Here is a 22134-nt window from a genome sequence, read left to right on the forward strand (position 1 = left end):
ATAGTCTGGACAAAACGCTCACTGAGCTTCACGGTATGCTGAAGACCGCTGAAAAGACGCTCAAAAGTGATAAGCAGGATGTGCTTATGGTGCGTGGGGGCAAGTTCAAGAAATTTGGAAAGAAGAGGAATGCTAAGAAAGGTGGCAACAAGGCCAGCCCAACTAAGCAAACTGGCGCCAAATCTGTAAAGAGGAAGGTCAGTCAACCCACTTCTGAATCCGAATGGTTCTACTGCAAGAAGAAGGGGCATTGGAAGAGAGATTGCTTGAAGCTAAAGGAAGATCAGAAGAACGGAACAGTCGTTCCATCTTCAGGTATTTTCGTTATAGACTGTATACTTGCTAATTCAACTTCTTGGGTATTAGATACAGGTTGTGGCTCACACTTATGTTCCAATCCACAGGGACTAAGAAGAAGTAGAAAGTTAAGCAAGGGTGAAGTCGACCTACGAGTGGGAAATGGAGAACGGATTGCTGCATTAGCTGTAGGAACTTACTATTTGTCGTTGCCCTCCGGGCTAGTTTTGGAACTGGAAGAATGTTTCCATGTTCCAAGTCTTACTAAAAACATCATTTCAGTTTCTTGCTTAGATGCTAAGGGATTTTCCTTTTTAATAAAAGACAATAGTTGTTCGTTTTATTTTAAAGAGATGTTTTATGGATCTGCTAGATTAGTCAATGGACTTTATTTATTAGATCACGACAAACAAGTATATAACATAAATACCAAAAAGGCCAAAAAGGATGATTCAGATCTCACCTATCTGTGGCATTGTCGATTAGGCCATATAAACTTGAAACGCTTAGAAAGACTTCAAAAGGAAGGAATTCTAGAACCATTTGACTTAGAGGATTATGGTAAATGCGAATCATGTTTACTTGGCAAAATGACAAAGCAACCTTTCTCTAAAGTTGGAGAAAGATCAAATGAACTATTGGGTTTAATCCATACAGATGTATGTGGACCAATGAGTACAAATGCTAGAGGTGGTTTCAGCTACTTTATCACTTTCACTGATGACTTCAGTAGGTATGGTTATGTCTACCTAATGAAGCATAAGTCCGAATCCTTTGACAAATTCAAGGAATTTCAGAGTGAAGTAGAGAATCAATTAGGCAAGAAGATTAAGGCACTGCGGTCTGATAGAGGCGGTGAATATCTGAGCTATGAATTTGATGACCATCTGAAAGAATGTGGAATTCTATCAGAATTGACTCCTCCTGGAACACCACAATGGAACGGTGTGTCAGAACGGAGGAACAGAACCTTGCTATACATGGTCAGGTCAATGATGGGTCAGGCCGAACTTCCATTAGAATTTTGGGGACATGCACTAAATACAGCTGCACTCACTATAAATAGAGCTCCGTCTAAAGCTGTCAAAAGGACTCCATATGAATTATGGTTTGGAAAGCCTCCAAATGTGTCTTTTCTTAAGATTTGGGGATGTGAAGTATACGTCAAACCATTAATTTCAGACAAACTTCATCCAAAATCTGACAAATGTATCCTTGTGGGCTATCCAAAGGAAACAAAGGGGTATTACTTCTACAATACATCTGAGAACAAGGTGTTTGTTGCTCGAGATGGTGTATTTTTGGAGAAAGATCACATTTCCAAAATGACAAGTGGGAGAAAAGTAGACCTCGAAGAAATTCGAGTCGAACAACAAACTCTAGAGAATGCTCAAGATGACATTCAGGATGAAACTCAGAGATCTTTAGAAGAATCTGGTGAGAATCATGGTCAAACTAGAAATGTTACCCCGCGTAGATCGCAAAGATATAGATCTCAACCGGAAAGGTACTTAGGTATTTTGACGAACGAGAGCTATGACGTTCTATTACTTGAAAGTGATGAACCTGCGACTTACAAACAAGCTATGAAGAGCCCTAGCTCCAAGCAATGGCAAGAAGCCATGCAATCTGAATTAGACTCCATGTCTGAAAACCAAGTATGGGATTTGGTCGATTTTCCAGATGGCTACCAAGCCATTGGAAGCAAATGGGTTTTCAAACTGAAAAAGGACAAGGATGGGAAACTTGAAGTTTTCAAAGCTAGATTGGTTGCAAAAGGTTACAGGCAAGTCCACTGTGTGGATTACGATGAAACCTTTTCACCAGTTGCAATGCTAAAGTCTATTCGGATAATGTTAGCAATCGCTGCATATTACGATTACGAAATATGGCAGATGGATGTCAAAACTGCTTTCTTAAACGGCGTTTTAACAGAAACTGTGTTTATGACACAGCCTGAAGGTTTTGAGGATCCAAAGAATGCTAAAAAGGTATGAAAGCTAAAGAAGTCAATCTACGGATTGAAGCAGGCATCCAGGAGCTGGAATATACGTTTTGATGAAGCAGTCAGTGACTTTGGTTTCATCAAGAACGCAGACGAATCTTGTGTATACAAGAAGGTCAGTGGGAGCAAAATTGCTTTCCTAGTATTATATGTCGACGACATATTACTTATCGGAAATGACATTCCTATGTTGAACTCTGTCAAGATTTGGCTTGGGAAATGTTTTTCGATGAAAGATCTAGGAGAAGCACAGTACATATTGGGCATCAAGATTTACAGAGATAGATCTAAAAGGATGATTGGACTTAGTCAAAGCACTTATATCAATAAGGTGCTTGATAGGTTCAAGATGGCGGACTCCAAGCGAGGCTACCTACCCATGTCTCATGGAATGACTCTAAGCAAGACTCAGTGCCCAAAAACACTTGATGAGCGTAGACGAATGAATGGGATTCCATATGCATCATTGATTGGTTCAATAATGTATGCTATGATATGTACACGCCCGGATGTTGCGTATGCACTCAGTGCTACGAGCAGATACCAGTCAGACCCAGGAGAGGCGCATTGGACTGCTGCCAAGAATATTCTGAAGTACCTGAAAAGGCACAAAGATGACTTCCTGGTCTATGGTGGAGATGATGAATTAATTGTTAAAGGCTATACGGACGCAAGTTTCCAAACCGACAAAGATGATTTCAGATCACAGTCTGGGTTTGTCTTCTGCCTCAACGGAGGAGCAGTAAGCTGGAAAAGTGCTAAGCAAAGCACCATTGCGGATTCTACAACTGAAGCGGAGTACATTGCTGCACATGAAGCAGCAAAGGAAGCTATATGGCTAAGGAAGTTCATAGGTGAACTTGGTGTGGTCCCCTCCATTAAAGGACCAATAGCCCTGTATTGTGATAATAACGGAGCTATTGCACAGGCAAAGGAGCCTAGACACCACCAGAGAGTCAAGCATGTACTTCGTAGATTTCACCTTCTACGAGAGTTCGTTGAAAGAAAAGAAGTCGAGATAAGCAAAATTGGAACTGATGACAACATATCAGATCCATTGACTAAACCTCTGCCGTAGGCGAAGCACAACTCGCACACTGCAGCTATGGGAATCAAGCATATTGGAGAATGGCTTTGATGTCTCTGTTTAATGTTTTAAAGTTTTAGAGTTTAAATCTTTGTAAAACATTATTGGTTAATCATTCACAATAAATGAAAAAGAATTCATTTTTCCATTTAAATTGTGGTTTATTAAATGATGAGTCCCTTCAATTTGACGATATATTCAAGATAGACTGTCAGGACTAGTCCTGTGACTAAGAAATGTCTATCAAGTGAACTTGAATGTCAAAGGTTGAAAATGGTCCCTAGTCGGAGTTTTCTATAAAATTGGACGCATAGAAAACGTTAGACGATTAGAATGCAAGATGACTAGTAGTTCTGTTTCTTGAACTATGTGGACATGGCAATGTCATAATCATTTGCATAGATACTTACTTTGTGAAGACTAGTATCGGATAAGACCTATGAAACTTTACTGTAAGAGATGAAAATCTGTCATAAGTAAATTTCATTAAAATTATTAGACAATAAATCCTCAATACCTGAGTGATTTGAGATTACTTGTTTGAGAACTGGTTACTTTGACGTTGACCAACCGTCGCACCGTAAAAGGAGGCTATAAAGGCAACGCTCAGGTAATCACCTATCAAACGAAGTCTAATCTCAAGATCGCAAGATTGGGATTGTCCTCCCATAAATCGGGATGAGATGCTTAAAAGTTGTACAAGGCCACTCGGAGAGCTAGAAACTGTGAAATGCATGGCCGTGCTCGGATGAATCATAGGCTATGATTATCTGTTTATTTGATCAGTTGAACTCTGAAACCGAGGAACACCTCTGGACATAATAAGGATGACAACTCTTACCTTATGTTCAAGAGCAAGCATCGAGCGACAAAGGAATTAGGAAATGCACACTTGTCCCTAAGGACAAGTGGGAGACTGAAGGAAATAATGCCCTTGGTCCAAGTATGCATTCAATGATAAGTCTAATAAATGCGGTTCAGTATTAATTAACAAGTTAATAATTCAGTGAGATCAAGTGAGCTGAATGCCTAGCTAGAGGCCGCTTCAGTTCAAGTGGAATTAATGATATTAATCCACAGCTTACTCTTGACTGAACCCGTAGGGTCACACAAATAGTACGTAAACGGATCAAGTATTTAATGGCATTAAATACTCCAACTATGGATATTCGGAATCGACGGATCTTGGTTTCAGTGGGAGCTGAGATCGTCACAGGCAAGAAATGAATACTCCGGAAACGATGATATTGCCGGAAACGGAAATATGGATCGTATCGGAAATATAAATATTATCCAAGTCATAGATGTTACCGGAAACGGAAACATGGTACGTATCGGAAAATATTATCGGAAATGGAAATATTGCCGGAATCGGAAATATTGCCGGAAACGGAAATATTGCCAGAAACGGGAAATATTATTGGAAATAGAAATATTGCCGGAATCGGAAATATTGCCGGAAACGGAAATATTGTCTGAATCGGAAATATTATCGGAATCGGAAAATAGTTCCGGAAACGGAAATATTAAATATTTGTTGGAAACGGAAATTAATTCCGGAATCGGAAATGTTAAATATTGTTCGTATCGGAAATGAATTCCGGAATCGGAAAATTAATCGGAAGCGCGTCGTACGAATTAGCATCGGACGAGCTTGCTAGACGAAGGCCCAGCACGAAGCCAGGCCCACGTCCAGCAAGGGAAACGCGCGCCACAACACGCCAGCCCAAGGCTGCGCCAGGCCCACCGCAAGACAGGCCCAGCGCGCGCCCAAGGCTGCGGCAGTCGTGGGCTGCGATGCTCGGGCTGTGCGCGCGCGCGCATGGCGCCCCTCGTGGGCTGCTGTGCGTGCGTGGGTGTTTGTGTTCACATACGAAACCTAAAACGTACAGGATTCGTTTAATGATTAAATTCCTAATTCTATTTGATAAATTAATTAAATAAGAGTTTCATTAGGATTCTAATTTAATTAATTCGTATCCTAATAGGATTCCAATTCTCTTTCCATACCCCTATAAATATGTGGCCTGGTTTCACAATTTATGACAAGTTTTTCAAGTATTCAAAGTGAGTTTTTGAGAGAAAAATTCAGACACATTCCTTGCTCAAAAGTGCCGAAATTTTTAGTACCTTAAGGGCGATTCTGGTTGGTCAATCTTAAGGCGGATCCGGACGTGCTATGGACTATCTACGGAGGGACGACACTTGGAGTCCTAAAGACTTGTTCTTGTTCGGTTCGGGCGCAGCTAGGGAAGGCACGCAACAAAGAGTATGCATCTAAACTATGCTATATGATTATGTGTAAATAATATGTATTCCTGGCTAAATGGTTTTTCCGCATGATTTATGAATTGTCATATGTATCATAACCTAACAACTTATTGGTCCTAAAGGGGCAAGGTACACAAATAATTGTGAGTACATGTTAGTTTTGGTGAAACTCAACGATATAAGTAAGGAGTCCTTTTATGTCGTGGCAAAATCGATAGGTTTACCTAATAAGTTCTTAGACGTGCCTATCAACCAAGAATAGTTTCTAGACTATTAGCAAAAGGTTTTTGCTTACCTAAGATGTTTTAGGATTGAGTCGACAAACTGTGCTTAATTCTTCAATGGATTTTAGGATCTTGGAATCATTTTATTCACACCTGCCGGAACACATAACTTGAATAAAATGCTTAATGAACATTGAATTATGCATGTATGCTAGAATTTAAGTTTATTAAGAGAAACTGTGAATGGTTATTTATTTGTTTATTCTTTTTCAATTGTAGTTTTAATTATGGCAAATAACAATTCATTCAACATTCGATCAATTCTCGAAAAGGAGAAGTTGAGCGGGAAAAACTTCCTTGACTGGCAAAGGAACTTGCAAATAGTTCTTATGCAGGAAGAAAATGAGTATGTCCTGGAAGAGGCGATGCCCGAAGCCGCAGGCAACGGGGTCACTCAGGCAGCCTTCAATCGTTGGATTGATGCCAACAAGGATGTGAAATGTCTAATGCTCGCCACCATGAGTGCAGATCTGCAGAAAACGTTCATTAACTCAGATGCTTTCACGATCATCAGTGAGTTAAAGAACATGTTCCAAGATCTGGCTCGAGTCGAAAGATTCGAGACTCTTAGGCAAATTCTTGAGACCAAGCTTAAGAAAGGCGAGCCCGTAAGTCCACATGTTCTCAAAATGATTGGACTCATTGAGAATATGAGTCGGCTGGATCAACAATTCTCTAAGGAAATGGCTATAGACACCATCCTCCATTCTCTTCATAGCGGGTATGATCAGTTCAAACTGAACTACAGTATGAATAGTCTGGACAAAGTATGTACCGCAGAGAGTCAAGCATGTACTTCGTAGAGTCAAGCATGTACTTCGTAGATTTCACCTTCTACGAGATTTCGTTGAAAGAAAAGAAGTCGAGATAAGCAAGATTGGAACTGATGACAACATATCAGATCCATTGACTAAACCTCTACCGCAGGCGAAGCACAACTCGCACACTGCAGCCATGGGAATCAAGCATATTGGAGAATGTCTTTGATGTCCTTATCTAATGTTTTAAAGTTTTAGAGTTTAAATCTTTGTAAAACATTGTTGGTTAATCATTCACAATAAATGAATAGAATTTATTTTTCCATTTAATTTCTGGTTTATTAAATGATGAGTCCCTTCAATTTGACGATATATTCAAGATAGACTGTCAGGACCAGTCCTGTGACTAAGAAATGTCTATCAAGTGAACTTGAATGTCAAAAGTTGAAAATGGTCCCTGGTCGGAGTTTTCTATAAAATTTGACGCATAGAAAACGTTAGACGACTAGAATGCAAGATGACTAGTAGTTCTGTTTCTTGAACTATGTGGACATGGCAATGTCATAATCATTTGCATAGATACTTACTTTGGGAAGACTAGTATCGGACAGACCTATGAAACTTTACTGTGAGAGATGAGAATCTGTCATAAGTAAATTTCATTAAAATTATTAGACACTAAATCCTCAATACCTGAGTGATTTGAGATTACTTGTTTGAGAACTAGTTACTTTGACGTTGACCAACCGTCGCACCTAAAAAGGAGGCTATAAAGGCAACGCTCAGGTAATCACCTATTAAACGAAGTCTAATCTCAAGATCGCAAGATTGGGATTGTCCTCCCATAAATCGGGATGAGATGCTTAAAAGTTATACAAGGCCACTCGGAGAGCTAGAAACTGTGAAATGCATGGCCGTGCTCAGATGAATCATAGGCTATGATTATCTGCTTACTTGATCAGTTGAACTCTGAAACCGAGAAACACCTCTGGACATAATAAGGATGACAGCTCTTACCTTATGTTCAAGAGCAAACATCGAGCGACAAAGGAATTAGGTAATGCACACTTGTCTCTAAGGACAAGTGGGAGACTGAAGGAAATAATTCCCTTGGTCCAAGTATGCATTCAATGTTAAGTCTAATAAATGCGGTTCAGTATTAATTAACAAGTTAATAATTCAGTGAGATCAAGTGAGCTGAATGCCTAGCTAGAGGCCGCTTCAGTTCAAGTGGAATTAATGATAATTAATCCACAGCTTACTCTTGACTGAACCCGTAGGGTCACACAAATAGTACGTAAACGGATCAAGTATTTAATGGCATTAAATACTCTATCTATGGATATTCGGAATCGACGGATCTTGGTTTCTGTGGGAGCAGAGATCGTCACAAGCAAGAAATGAATACTCCGGAAACGATGATATTGCCGGAAACGGAAATATGGATCGTATCGGAAATATAAATATTATCCATGTCGTAGATGTTGCCGGAAACGGAAACATGGTACGTATCTGAAAATATTATCGGAAATGGAAATATTGCCGGAATCAGAAATATTGCCGGAAATGGAAATATTCTCAGAATCGGAAATATTATCGGAATCGGAAAATAATTCCGGAAACGGAAATATTAAATATTTGTTCGAAACGGAAATTAATTCCGGAATCGGAAATATTAAATATTGTTCGTATCGGAAATGAATTCCGAATTCGGGAATTTAATCGGAAGCGTATCGTACGAATTAGCATCGGACGAGGCTCGCTAGACGAAGGCCCAACACGAAGCCAGGCCATCGCCCAACAAGCCACACGCATCACCAACACACGCCAAAGCCTCGACCAGGCCCAGCGCAAGCCAGGCCCAGCCGAAGCCATGGGCGCGCGCGGACAGCAGCATGGGCCGAGCGCTGTGCGCGCAGCGTGGGCCGCAAGGCCTGCGCGCGTATACGGTGTTCGTGCGATGCTCGTGTGCGAATCCTAAAGCTATCGAGATTCGATAAAAGATTAAATCCTAAACCTATTAGATAAAGTTTATTTAAATAGAGTCCTAGCAGGATTCTAATTAAATTAATTAGTATCCTAATAGGATTCCAGTTCCTTTTCCATACCTTTATAAATAAGTACCTAGGGTCATTATTTACAGACACGATTGAAGTATTCAAAGGGTAAGTTTTTGAAAGAAAATTCAGCCATACACTTGCACAACAATAGCCGAAAATTCCTAGCACCTTAAGGGCGATTCTAGTTGTTTAATCTTGAGGCGGATCCGGACGTACTGTGGACTATCTACGGAGGGACGACACTTGGAGTCCTAAAGACTTGTTCTTGTTCGGTTCGGGCGCAGCTAGGGAAGGCACGCTACAAAGTGTATGCATCTATACTATGCTAAATGATTATGTGTAAATAATATGCTTTCCTGGCTTTATGGTTTTTCCGCATGATTTATGTATTGTCATATGTATCATAACCTAACACCAAGTGCGGCTCATTTATATATCAAGTGCGGCTCATTTTTATGCTTGTGTTGCCCATTTCTATGTCAAGTGCGGGCTCATTTTTAAATTTGGCAGCACCAAATATGTAAAGTGCAGGCTCATTTTTAAAATTGGCAGCACCAAATATATCAAGTGCGGGCTCATATTCTAAAATTGGCAGCACAAAATATATAAAGTGCGGGCTCATTTTCAAAATTGGCAGCACTTGAAACATCAAGTGCGGGCTCATTTTCAAAATTGGCAGCACTTGAAACATCAAGTGCTGCCAATATTTTGGCAGCACTTGGAATACATCAAGTGCGGGCAGTCCATGTGCTGCACATGTAAAAGCCCGCACTAAACCCCTTAAAATGAGCCCGCACTTGAGGTTTTTTCTCTAGTGATTTGAAGCCGGAGAGAATGGTATTTGCTCCCTTGTGAGGTTCATGTTCAAAAATTATCCCAAATACATTTTCATCTATTGAGTGGCATGGATCCTTAGCATTGACTTTCTTGTCTCCCGAGTTTGACCATTTCCTTCCCGAGACCGCGACCGAACTACTTTAGGGGACGATAGAGGCATTTCTTTCGGTGACTATTTTTCTTTTTAGTTTAGGAATTTATTTTCTATTTTTCTCATATGTTTTTGTTTGCATTTGCCCCTTTGCTAGCCATTTGAGCCTTGACCCTTCATTTCTTATGAGCACATTACAAGCCTAATAGCCTTTGTTTTGTTTTCATCCTTAGAAGTGATAGTGAAGCTTAGAGTTATGATGCTTGTTGTTTTAGATTGATTATGCAAAGTTGAGGAATGAATGTTGTTTGGTATGAATGGCAAGGTTTTGGAAGAATGTTGTATATAGTGAATAATTGGTGCAAAAGAGAAAAGAGAGTTAAGTTGTGAAAAAGACAAAAAAATAGAGAAAAACAAGGCATGAAAAGTTTCATTTGAAACACAAAAAGAAAAGAGGAAAATCAAATCAAGAATAGTTCAAAAAGAGTTTTAGTTTAGTGTTGTTGTTGAATAAGCTTGGGGGTACCCCAAATAAGTGGTACGAGTTTGTGTTTGGTTCAAAATGCTTGAGTTTAGTTCTATCATTGCGCTTCACTTTAGGTATGAGCACCAATTTGCCAAATTTGTTCCGCACCTTACCCCTAGCCTACGTTACGCACTAAAAGCCCTCTTGACCCTTTAGAGTTGAGTCATTGTCGGTGGAGGGAGGATTTGGTCAAGCTTAAGGAACAAGGTTGTCATGCTAAGATGTCGGGTAGCCTAATATTGATTTTCTTGCGCCTTCGCGGTGTCTTGAGACGCTATTCTCAAGGGTGGATAGGATCTAGAGATTTGACGTGGTATGCCCGGATGTAGGGGGATTGACTAGTGCTTGCCCTTAGTTCGCTTTGCTTGATGCTCGAATCTTTCACTCTATTTAGGACATTAGTTAGCGTGTACTCATTTATTTGATTAATAATATTAGTGTTCTTCTATACTTGTTCCATAATAAGGCCCCATCTTGGATTTTGTAGTTTAATTTCTTTTCTTCTCTTTTCTTTTCTTCTTCTTTTCTTTTCTTTCTTTTCTTGGTTTGTGTTTTCCATTTTAGTCTTGCCTTGATTAGATTTGCTAGATTTTGTTTTGGTAAGTTTTTAGAACTCTATTAGTTGCTCATTCTTCCCTAGTTAAGTTTTGTTTGCTAGAGACTAGAAAACGCTTAGCTTGGGGGAGTTTGATGAGCGGCATTTATGTCGCTCTAGGCCTAGGATTTTATAGAATTTTATTATGCTTTTTGATATTTTTGCATAGTTTTGTTGCATTTTTATCCCCTTATTCCATCTTTGTACTTTTCAGGTAAAAATGTTGAAAATGATGGAAAATGGCTGAGAATTGCTCGAACAGAGCCCGTGCGATCGCACGGAATTTATGTGCGTTCGCACGGGTCAGCAAAGTTGCCTTTAAAGTCAAGCAGGTTCGTGTGCTCGTGTCCCCAGGAGTGTGTGTTCGCACGAATTCGGAAAATCGATGCAGGAACTATATGGGAATTTGTGCGACCGCACCAGAAGAAGAGCTCGTTCTCACGAATCTGGGAAATCGATGCAGGAATTATGAGTGATTTTGTGCGATCGCACCAAAGAGGAGCCCGCTCGCACGGAATTTCGGTGGGCTCGCACTGAATTCCTGTGCGAGCACATGAGGATTTATGAAGAATTGGCCAAGTCAGAACCGTGCGATCGCACGGTTGCTGAGCACGATCGCACGGATCGAAGGAGGAGAATCGTCGCTGAGCTGGTTCGCATGGAATCACAACACGATCGCACAGTTGCGATCGCAGCTGGGTATGCCCGTTCGCACGGCTACGCGGGATTCAGTTTTTGAGTTTAAATCTCTTATTTTTGGGATTTAGTATAAATAGAATTTTCTTTATTTTCATTAACAATTAATTTCAAAAATAGATTTTAGGAGGTTTTAGATATTTTGCTCTTCAAGCTAGTGTTCTAGAGAGAGAAACTCATTGATTTCAAGCTTCAAATCTGTAATTCCTTCAAATCTTCTCTTTTTCTTGCAATTTAATTCTTAGTTTCTTAATTCTTGCTCTTGCTTTGTTGTTGATTGTTCTTCAATTCCCTAATCTCTTGAATTCTTGATTTCATTGATTGAAGTTACTTTGATTTTCAATTTGTGATTTGATTGGGCAATTGGACTCTTAATTCTTCCTCTCCTACTCCTTCAATTTCATGCTTGCTAGCTTAGAATTAATGGATTGCTTGATTTCTAGAATGACTAGTGAGTAGAATTAGGTTAGGGAAAGGGGAGAATCTAGGGGATTAATTAGGGGAAATTGTTGATTGATTGTTGGTTGATTCATGTGATTAAATATGATTTGATGATAGGATATCCATGCTAGTTGAGTGGTAGTTGTAAATGCTATTCGATTGGATTCACATGGAACCATAGGATAGGTTTGGCGAGAGATTGTGGGGCTATCTCGTGTGATCAAATGGCGGTACCTATTATATGCTAGTTAGTTTAATCTAGGATTAGGCGAAAGCTCTTCCGTGGATTAGACGCTTAGCGTTCCCTATCCGAGAGGTGGCGGGTTCGTCTTTAGATGCCATTTGCCTAATCACCATTTCGTTGCATGATCACCATTGCTAGATAGTTGCATTCATTTCCCCCGGTTTCCCTAGCCTATCCCCGACTCCCTAACGTTTCCCTTTCTTGATTCAATTTAGCATAATTCTTAGTTTTAGATTCTTAAAAGTGACAATTCAAAACCAAATCCTTGTTCGAACTAGATTGACTTTCAAACTCAATAACCACCATTTCTTTGGGACGATCCCTTTGCTTACCGCTAGCCGGTAGTTGAGTGGTTTATAAATATTTTTTGCATAGGTTGTTTTCTATCAACGACGGAAAATACGCTTATCAATAGGGCCTCTATATCATAAAGGTCAGGGTCTCCAATGTCCAAAAGACGACCCTGTTAACATTTTCTCTTCTTGATCCTTACACGATTCTTATCTAAGCTATCGATCTTAGATATACACATTTGGGTTGCCGGATAATTGATGCTCGGCATTAATTGACAATGGAAGTAAGCAGCTTAATTATTAACTTGAATTTAAAATTACTTAATAAAATATTACGTAGTATACGTGTTGACGTTATTTTTGCTAGCTAAGTTGGTTACTAGCTAAGTTGGTTACTAGCTAGTTAAAGATTTTAGAAAGAGAGAGAAAGTCCAGAGAGAGAAAGTCCAGAGAGAGTTCCAGTTTGAATTGGTCTTCCCCACCGTTTCCTCCATGGAGATTCAGTCTCCAACGGAACCGCCCGATAAGATGATGGCTGATGTCCCACCCGTTGGAATTTCACCAGAGTTGCCTAGGGAGATGCCTTCCTTCAGGGAGGTGGTTGCTTCGTCGACGCAGTGGTTTACGGAGGCGAGGAAAATTGTCACGGCATCGAAGGAATGGGAGGATTGTGAGGAGCTTCCACCAGATAGCAACTTGTCAGTGCAATTCAGTAAACTTACTTTGGATCGGTTACGAAGCCCATGGAGACTTACTCTCATGGGAAAGTGCTTGGGAATCCAAGTACGATCGAGTATTATGGAGGCTAGAGTTCGTGCTATGTGGAGAATTAAAGGTTTAGTGGAGGTGATTGATGTTGGTAGTGGAGTTTTTTTGTTTAAATTTACTCAAGGGGATGATTATGAACGCACTCTGTTTGGAGGTCCTTGGTTTGTGATGGAGCATTATCTCATGCTATCACCGTGGAAGCCAAATTTTCGGCCGTCAAGGGACGGATTTGATCAAATGTCTGTGTGGATTAGGATTGAGGAGTTACCAATTGAGTATTATGATAAGGAGGCTCTGTTTGCCATTGCCTTGGTGATTGGTAAACCAATTCGTGTTGATTATTCAACGAATAAGATTACTCGGGGTCGTTATGCTAGGGTTTGTGTGGAGATTGATCTCACTAAGCCTTTAATCTCTAAGGTTTGGGTTGGGGGATCATGGCAAGCAATTCAATACGAAAATATTTCTTCTCTGTGTTTTGCGTGTGGAAGGATAGGACATCTGCAGACGGAGTGTTCCGTGGAAAAGTTGGTTTCCTCTTCTGTTAAGGGGAAGGAGAAAATGAGTCAGGACGGCGCGTGTGGGGGACAAGAGGCGGTGGTTATCCAAAACGTTGATGCAAACGGTGATCCCTATGCCACTGGAATGGAAGGTTCTGGGACTAAGGTTGACTTTACAAGTCATGATTATGGGCCATGGACTTTGGTGAGTCGTAAGCCCAAGCCACGTGGTCGATTTGGTAATAAAATCACCCCACATTCGAAGATCAATGAGTACAGAAGAGGAATAGGGTCCACAGTAGCTAATGGGCCGCGTTTGGGGGTGGCCCAATCAGGTGAGGGCCCTAAGTTGTCCAAATCCAAGTCTGGTGTTGATTCATCGTTGAATCTAGTTTTGGAAACAGATCAGTTAATTTCTTCAGTTGGAAAAAAAGGGGAGGGAAGATCAGAAGTCGCCATACACGTGGTTCCATCAATAAACCACTTGGCGGAGTCCCAAGATCCCCCCACTCCTCCGTTACTCATCAATATGAATTTAAACCCCACGGTTAACCAAGTTAACACTTCTCCTTCTCTCTCTCATACCCCTTCAGCTTCTTCCCATTCTTCTCAACTTCTTCCTCAAGCTTCTCTGAATAGTTTTCCTAGTAATGGCGGGCAATCAAACTCCGAAATCATCATGCATGCAAGTGAATTCCAGTCCGAGGGGTGCATCCCGGCGGGGGAGGCAAACTTGGATGGCCAGGGGGCCACGGTTCTTTCAGAGCAGGGGGGTTCCGACGGATGTAATAGAAGTTCCACGGGTGTCGGGGTCGATCTTTCAACCGGAGTTACTTCAACTATTTCCGACTCAGGCGGAGATGAGTCCATGTGTGACGGAGAGAGACACGGGTCGGTCATTCGAGAATCCGGCGGAGGAGGCGCGACGGTTGTTGGCGAATTTACAGAAGCAGGAGCAATTGTACACGGGTCCAATTTCTCGACCTCGTCTGGAATTACCCCGGAATTTCAGCAAGCTTCCTTTGCCAGGAACGGCGCCGGATTTCAATCCCATCACCATTCAGTCCCCTTTAACTCGGGGATTACCAAAAGAGGTTCCCATAATTCCTTTACAATTCGAAACACAAGGGCAAGAAATGGGTCTGTCGGGTCGCCATACAGCACTTTACGAAACGCAACAAGAAGTCGTCGGAGTGCAGATTCAGGGTCGGTACTATCGTCAACTATTGGAGCCGTTGAAGATATTCACGTATGTGACGCCAATTCGGTTGGAGGATCTGGGAATGATGGGGTTGTCTCACCATTGGAGGGATTGGGCGGAGTTCTTTCTCCCCCTGAATGCGGGTCCAAATGATGAGCCTAGTGTGGTGTTACAACGTCCTCTTCCCAATTTGCATATGAAGATCTGCGTTTGGAACGTACGGGGTGCGTCTAGGGATGAGTTTCTTCCCACTGCATGGAATATCATTGAGGCTCAACATCCGTCGATTTTTATTCTGCTGGAAACCAAGGCTGATGATTATCGTGCAAAGGAAGTTAAATTGCAGCTAGGATTTCATGACTTCAGGGTGATTTCTCCGACAGATAAACGGGGTGGTATTTGGTTGTTCTGGAGGCGCTCGATTGAATTGGTTCTGTTCTCGGAGGATGTCAATCAGTTTCATGTACTTTTTCATTTTGAGAACGTTAAACCGGAGGTGTTAGTCACAGGTATGCATGCTCCCAGCGTTCCGGGTCCGCGGCACGCCTTTTGGAGAAGTATGGCGGGTAATCTGCCTCCGTCGGAGACGCCGTGGTTGGTGGTGGGTGATATGAATGAAGTGACGTCCCAGTCGGAAAAGTTGGGTGGGCGTCCGTTTCGGAGTGGTCAATGTGCGGATCTTCGCACCTTTATTGATGCTGCTGGTTTGATGGATTTGGGTTATCATGGGTGTCCATATACTTGGACTAATGCGCGTGATGGTGCAGCTTTGATCAAGGAGCGTTTGGATAGGGCCCTCGCCAATTCGCCATGGATTGATTTGTTTCCTCATACTCAGGTACATCACCTCCCTCGCACCCATTCTGATCACTGCCCCCTTATTGTTTCGCTTAATAATGATGTTGTTGAGGGCCCTTTTCCCTTTCGTTGTAAGGAGGTTTGGATTGAGCATCCGAATTTTAGGGAGTTTTTTGTTAATAATTGGTCTCAATGTGATTTTGATTTTTCTCGTGGTAGGGAGTTGTTTTTATCTAATATTAAACATTGGAATAGTAATGTGTTTGGTAATCTTAGGTTACATAAAAAACGTCTTTTGTCTAGAATTAATGGTATTCAAATCGCTTTGTCTAAATTTCATAGTCGTTTTTTGGTAAATCTAGAAAAAGAGCTTCTTGTAAGGCTTAATGATATTTTTAAAAAAGAACGGTTAATTTGGGCTCAGAAGGCGGGTATTAACTGGCGAAAATATGCGGACTTTAACACCAAGTATTTTCATATTCTAGCTAAAATTCGTAAGAGTCGGGGGAAAATTCTTACCTTAAAAAATGACGAGGGAGCATGGGTTACTGATAGGGGGGTTCTTAAGGATTTGGCCGTTTCTTATTTTGATTCTATCTTTACAACCACGTTGAGGGCTAGCCCGTTGGGTGTTATTTATCCTACCCTGAGTACCGTTTCCCCTGAGGAAAGCCTGGTTTTGCTTGGTCCAATTACTAAGGAAGAGGTTTGGGCTAATTTAAAGATGATGGATCCTATCAAGTGTCCGGGCCCAGATGGTATTCAGCCTGTTTTTTATCAGAAATTCTGGGCAGAGTTAGGTGATAGTATTACTGCGTTTTGCTCGAACTGTTTGGAGACGGCCACTATACCTCCAGACATTAATCGTTCTTATATCACCTTAATTCCAAAGTCTGACTCGCCTGAATCCATGAGGGATTTTAGGCCCATAGGGTTGTGTAATACAATTTACAAACTTATCACGAAGATCATCACGAGTAGGTTGAGGACTATTTTGGGTAGGTTAATAAGTCCGTTTCAATCTAGTTTCATTCCGGGTAGGGGTATAGAGGATAATGTTATTCTTATTAAAGAGATGGCCCATGTGTTCCACAAGTGTCGGAAAGGAAAACGTATAATGGCCTTAAAACTTGATATTACTAAAGCGTATGATAGTTTGGAGTGGAGTTTTATCCGTGACACTTTGGTTAGCTTTCAGTTTCCTGGTCATCTTATTAAATTGATTATGGCTTGTATCACCACCCCCCGTATTAATGTCCTTTGGAATGGTTCAATCACTAGGGAGTTTTGTCCCACCCGTGGTATTCGTCAGGGGGACCCTTTATCGTCGTATATTTTTGTGTTGTGTCTGGATAGATTGTCTATGCTCATTGAGAATGAGGTCAAGTTGGGGCATTGGAAACCCATTAGTTTGTCTCGGAGGGTCCATATTTCGCATGTTTTTTATGCTGATGACGTGTTCCTATTTGGTCATGCTTCGCAGTCTAATTTGGATAGTATGCTGAGTACCCTTCGGTATTTTGGAGATATATCTGGTCTTAGACTTAATTTGCAAAAGTCTAGCTTAATTTTTCCCACTCATATGAGTCATGTTATTAGGTCAAGCCTAGCTACGCCTCATGGTCTTCGGGTTACTACGTCTTTTGGGAAGTATTTGGGAGTTGACATTAGGCCTAATAAGCTCAAAATTTCTAACTTCATGAGTCTGCTTGATAAAACTATGGATAGGATAAAGGGGTGGCAGGCTAAGCTTTTAAATATGGCTGGGCGGTGTACTCTTATTAAGTCGATTCTGAATTCTTATCCGTTGTATAATATGCAAACCGCTTTACTACCTACTAGGGTTCTTGCAACTTTGGAAAAGTCGAGTAGAAAATTCCTGTGGAATAAAGTGGATAGGTCTCGGTATATGGTCAGAACCAGTTGGTTTAATGTTACTAGACCGCTTAATCTTGGGGGTTTAGGAATTAAGAGTTTGAAGGAGTGGAATCTAGCCTTTATGGCTAAACTAGGTTGGAAGATGCTCACGTGTCCTCAAAAGCTTTGGGTTAGACTTTTTACTGAAAAATACATTAAACGTTCCAATTTCTTGGATTGCATTCCAAACTCTTCTCAATCCCCAATGTGGCGTGACATTCTTAAAGGTCGGTCTCTACTTAGAAGTGGGTTAGTCATGGGAATAGGTAATGGTCGTCTTACCTCCTTATGGTATCATCATTGGGTAGGTTCCGCTCCCCTCTATAAGCTAATGGATAAAGACGTTCCGGACCGGTTGGCCCACCTTTATGTTAGTGATATCATTCGGAATAATCAGTGGGATTTGACTAGAATAGAGCATCTTTTGTCTCCGGATCTTTGTTCTCTTATTCGGGCCGTTCCTCTTCCTCGGATTGTTCCAATGGATGATTATGTGAGATGGTTTCCTAGTAAGAATGGTGAGTTTTCAGTTAAGTCGGCTTACTTTCATCTTCTTCGTTCTGTTTCACCCTCAATCCCTGATTCCTCTTTGTTTAATTGGAAATATATCTGGAAAATTAGAATTCCTTTTAAGTACAAGATGCTCCTTTGGAATGCCTGTCATGAAATTTTACCAGTGGCTGAGGTTTTGAACACTAGGATTGATTGCATTTCTCCCCTCTGTTCTCGATGTACTGTAATGGCTGAAAGTCATATCCATCTTTTTAGGGACTGCTCGGATTCCTGTGTTTTATGGAATTATATTTTCACTAGATTAGCCTCTTATCATAAGATCAGTTTCCAACAATTCTTTGCTCTTAACTGGAAAGATTGGGTGAATTTCAACTTGAGACAAGGTCAGACTTGGAGTGTTATCTTTTGCGTTGCTATCTGGCATATTTGGAAAGCTCGAAATAGAGCGGTGTTTGATCATAAAATGTTGAAAGCGTTCTCAATTTATAATGCGTTCTTTGTGGATTTGGTCTCTACTAACAAAATTTTGCAGGGCAAAGGAAAGGAACAGGTTCGATCAATGAATTTGATTTGGACTCCTCCAGCGTATGAGTTTCTCAAATTAAATACTGATGGAAGTTGGAGAGCACAGAATGATGCAGGGGGTGGTGGAGTCTTCCGCGGTGCCACAGGGAAGTGGTATATGGGCTACTCCAGCAAATTCAATGCCATTACTCCGTTGGCTGCGGAGCTTTATGCAATTCGGGAAGGCTTAATTATGGCTGCGGATTATGGTATTTTGAATTTGGAAGTCGAGACGGATGCACAGGCTTTGCTGAACTTGCTCAAATCGGTGGATGGGTCATACCATGAGGAGTTAAAGCCAGTGTTGGGTGATGTTTCAGCTCTTATGGCAAGTTTCAAGTCCATTGTGGTTAAGCACATTCCACGCGCACAGAATAAGGTTGCTCATAGTTTGGCTCAGTATGCTATTGAAATGGCAGTTGGGCATAAGTTTTACTTGAATCCACCTCCTTTCGCGGCCATTGCGTATCAGGGTGATTTGCAGAAACTGGAGGATGCAGAGAAGCGGAAAGTGTTGGCGGCGGCGGGATGTAGCAGGATCATTGATTTGGAAGCTCCACCAACGGAAGATGGGGATTGCGAAGTTGTCACTTCTCAGATTCTGTTTGGTACTATTCCGGCCACAGTGGTGTCCACTGTTCCAGTTCGTGGGTCAGAGGAGGTGGTGAGTTCAATTGACAAGGTGGTGAAGGATGGAGGCGTGGGGCCTGCGTAGGATGGTCTTTGGTGTTGGTTCCCTCAGGCTTGGATGCTTGTTAATGAGTCCTTGGTCAGCCAAGTTTCTGAGTAATTTGGTAGGGTTTGTGTGTATAGTTTGTTGTTAATGTTGGTAGACTTGGGTTTTATGGGTGTATTCTGGGCAGCAAGTTTTTGGGTTGGCCCAATGATTTTTTGTTGTATAGCTTTTGTAGGGGTTGGGTTGGTTCGGTTTGGGCTTTCGTGTTTGTTGGGTCGCAAGTTTTTGAGTTATCCCGACATTCTTGTAGAACTAATCTTTTAATCTAATTCTCCTTTGTTTGCGTTAAAAAAAAAAGTTGGTTACTAGCTTGTGTAATCCTACAAGCTAAACGTTTATTCTAGCGTAAGAGTATGTCTGGTGTAATATTTTTAAGTATTTGAAATAAAATTAATTAGTTGTTCTTCATTACTATTGTTTAGTAAGAGTAAATTACTTAGTTGTTTTTCGATCATTATCATTGTATGCAGTGGCAGATCTTGAACCAATTATTAGGGGGGCTGAGGAAATTTTCTTGGCAAATAAATTAACATACATAGAACTACAAAAATAACATAAAATTTCAAATATGAATAGATTAACAATAATGATAATATAAATTGTTTCTACATTTCAAAAGAAGTGTGTTCATAATTTGTGTAAAAAATACAAGTTAAAATATATCCTACGTTCTTTCAACAATCTAAAATCATTAATAATAGACTTTATAAATACTAAGCGTTTTAGAAATTTTCCTCTCAATGTAGATACCTAAGTTGTCTGTCCATTATATTATTTATATATAGTATGTATAATATACTTGTTCCAAAATTCCAAAAAATCCAAATACAATAGGCAAATTACAAATTGAGTTACGCCGTATATAATTTCTCTTGCTAGTTGGTGGCCTTGGTTCTTCTGCAATTGTACGAATAATGGGAGCCAAAGTTTACAACCTCCTTCTTAAATTAAAGAATTATTATTGGCTTCTTTTTTTTTTTTTTTTATTAGTAAGAAATTTTAATTAAGGCTTCATGAGCCAACAAACTCAGGAGATACAACACTACAAAGAGAATTATTGGCTTTTCTCTCAAATTTTTTATGCCAATTACAATTTCACAGAAGAACAAGCAAACTAGCGGAAAACACATTGGTATAAGCATATGGTTATACATATACATTCTATTACTCTAGGTATGAAGGGATAAAATTGGGCTGCATTGTGTAAAAATTTAGGGAAGGCCCAATAGAAAAGTCCAACTTTAATTTTTATGTTTGGGGGGGCCTGGCCTAGGCAGGCCAGACTTATAATCTGCCCCTGATTGTATGGCGACACATGGAGAGATCACATGCATTGTCTTGAAGTTTTAGTATGAGTTTGTTACCACTTTTAACTCTTCGCATTTTTGGGGCTGTTTGAAGAACGGGTTGCTTATATGTTGGCCTTGTAATGGAGTTTAGAAGTTAGGTTGTTCTTATGCAGGTGTTAGAAGGTGTTTAAACCAAAGGTTAAATTGTTTTTTACCACCTTACAAAATTGACAAATTGTTTTTTACCACCTAAAAAAATAAGAAAATGTTTTTTACCACCTAAAAATGAGATAAAAATTGTCTTTTACCACATCTTAACTACAAAATGGATGAAAACGTTATGTGAATTAATGGAAGCAAGGGAAAATAGTAGCTTATATACATGAAAATCGTGGGAGATGAGAAGGAAATAAAAAATATAGTCGTTGAAATGAGATCTCATAACGTTTCCGTCCATATTTCCGATTAAGAGGTGGTAAAAAACAATTCTTATTATATTTTTAGATGGTAAAAGACAATTTTTTTTTTAATTAGGTGGTAAAAAATAATTTATCAACTTTTTAGGTGGTAAAAGACATTTTACCCTAAACCAAATGACAATAATAAATATTTACGCCCTATGAAGTCTGTTTTTTTTAATCATTACATTTTTCTCCAAAAAATAAATTCACTTATAGGAGATTCAGTTTAGGTTCATGCTATAGTAGTGTTTTAGAGTTTTGGTGTTCTAGGAATCTAGTGGTACTGAACAAAATATTCTTTTTTCAAATGTATTACTCCTCTAGCTAACTCACTTATCTTTCTCCTCGAGATATTACTAACTGAATTATATGGCACTACCCAATATGCCCCTCCCCATTTGTCGAGATATTACTAACTGAATTATATGGCACTATCCAATATGGCTTTACTAATTAATACATTATTTTGTTGAAGTACAGATATTTTCTCCAAACCCGTACACTCAAGAGGAGATCGACGATGTTCGAGAAAAATGGAGTAGATATTTTATTAGTAGTTGTTTGTAGTCATTTTCTAGTTTTCAGAGATAGAAATTAGGTTATTTTTTGGAATACAATTATTTACAATTGTACGTTGAACCAACTTTCTTGTTTGAATTAATACAAAAATATTTTCGCAATTCTGCAAATCTCAGCTCTATTTATTATTTTTTTGAATTTATTATGTACGTAGAAATAATTTAAATTAGCGAGAAAAAAAAAACATAATACACACTTTAGGTGTCGCCTCTTATAATTACATGCGACTCCTTATGTTTAATAAATATATATTTTTTAAAATAATACTTTCGGTGTCGCCTTTTGGTATAATAGGCGACTCAAAATGGATAAAAATGTTTAAA

General features: G+C 40.1%; 1 protein-coding gene across 1 annotated transcript; it reads left to right on the forward strand.

Annotated features, from left to right (window-relative positions):
- Nucleotides 1–14263: 14263 nt before the first annotated feature.
- Nucleotides 14264–19773, forward strand: LOC130466262 (uncharacterized). Its single transcript, XM_056835023.1, has 2 exons — nt 14264–15792; nt 18715–19773. The coding sequence occupies exons 1-2, from the start codon at nt 14404–14406 to the stop codon at nt 19459–19461; spliced, it is 2136 nt and encodes a 711-aa protein (XP_056691001.1). The 5' UTR covers nt 14264–14403; the 3' UTR covers nt 19462–19773.
- The last annotated feature ends 2361 nt before the right edge of the window (nt 19774–22134 follow it).

The sequence above is a fragment of the Spinacia oleracea genome, chromosome 1 (genome assembly GCF_020520425.1).
Source record: "Spinacia oleracea cultivar Varoflay chromosome 1, BTI_SOV_V1, whole genome shotgun sequence".
In the NCBI taxonomy this organism is placed as follows: domain Eukaryota; kingdom Viridiplantae; phylum Streptophyta; class Magnoliopsida; order Caryophyllales; family Amaranthaceae; genus Spinacia; species Spinacia oleracea.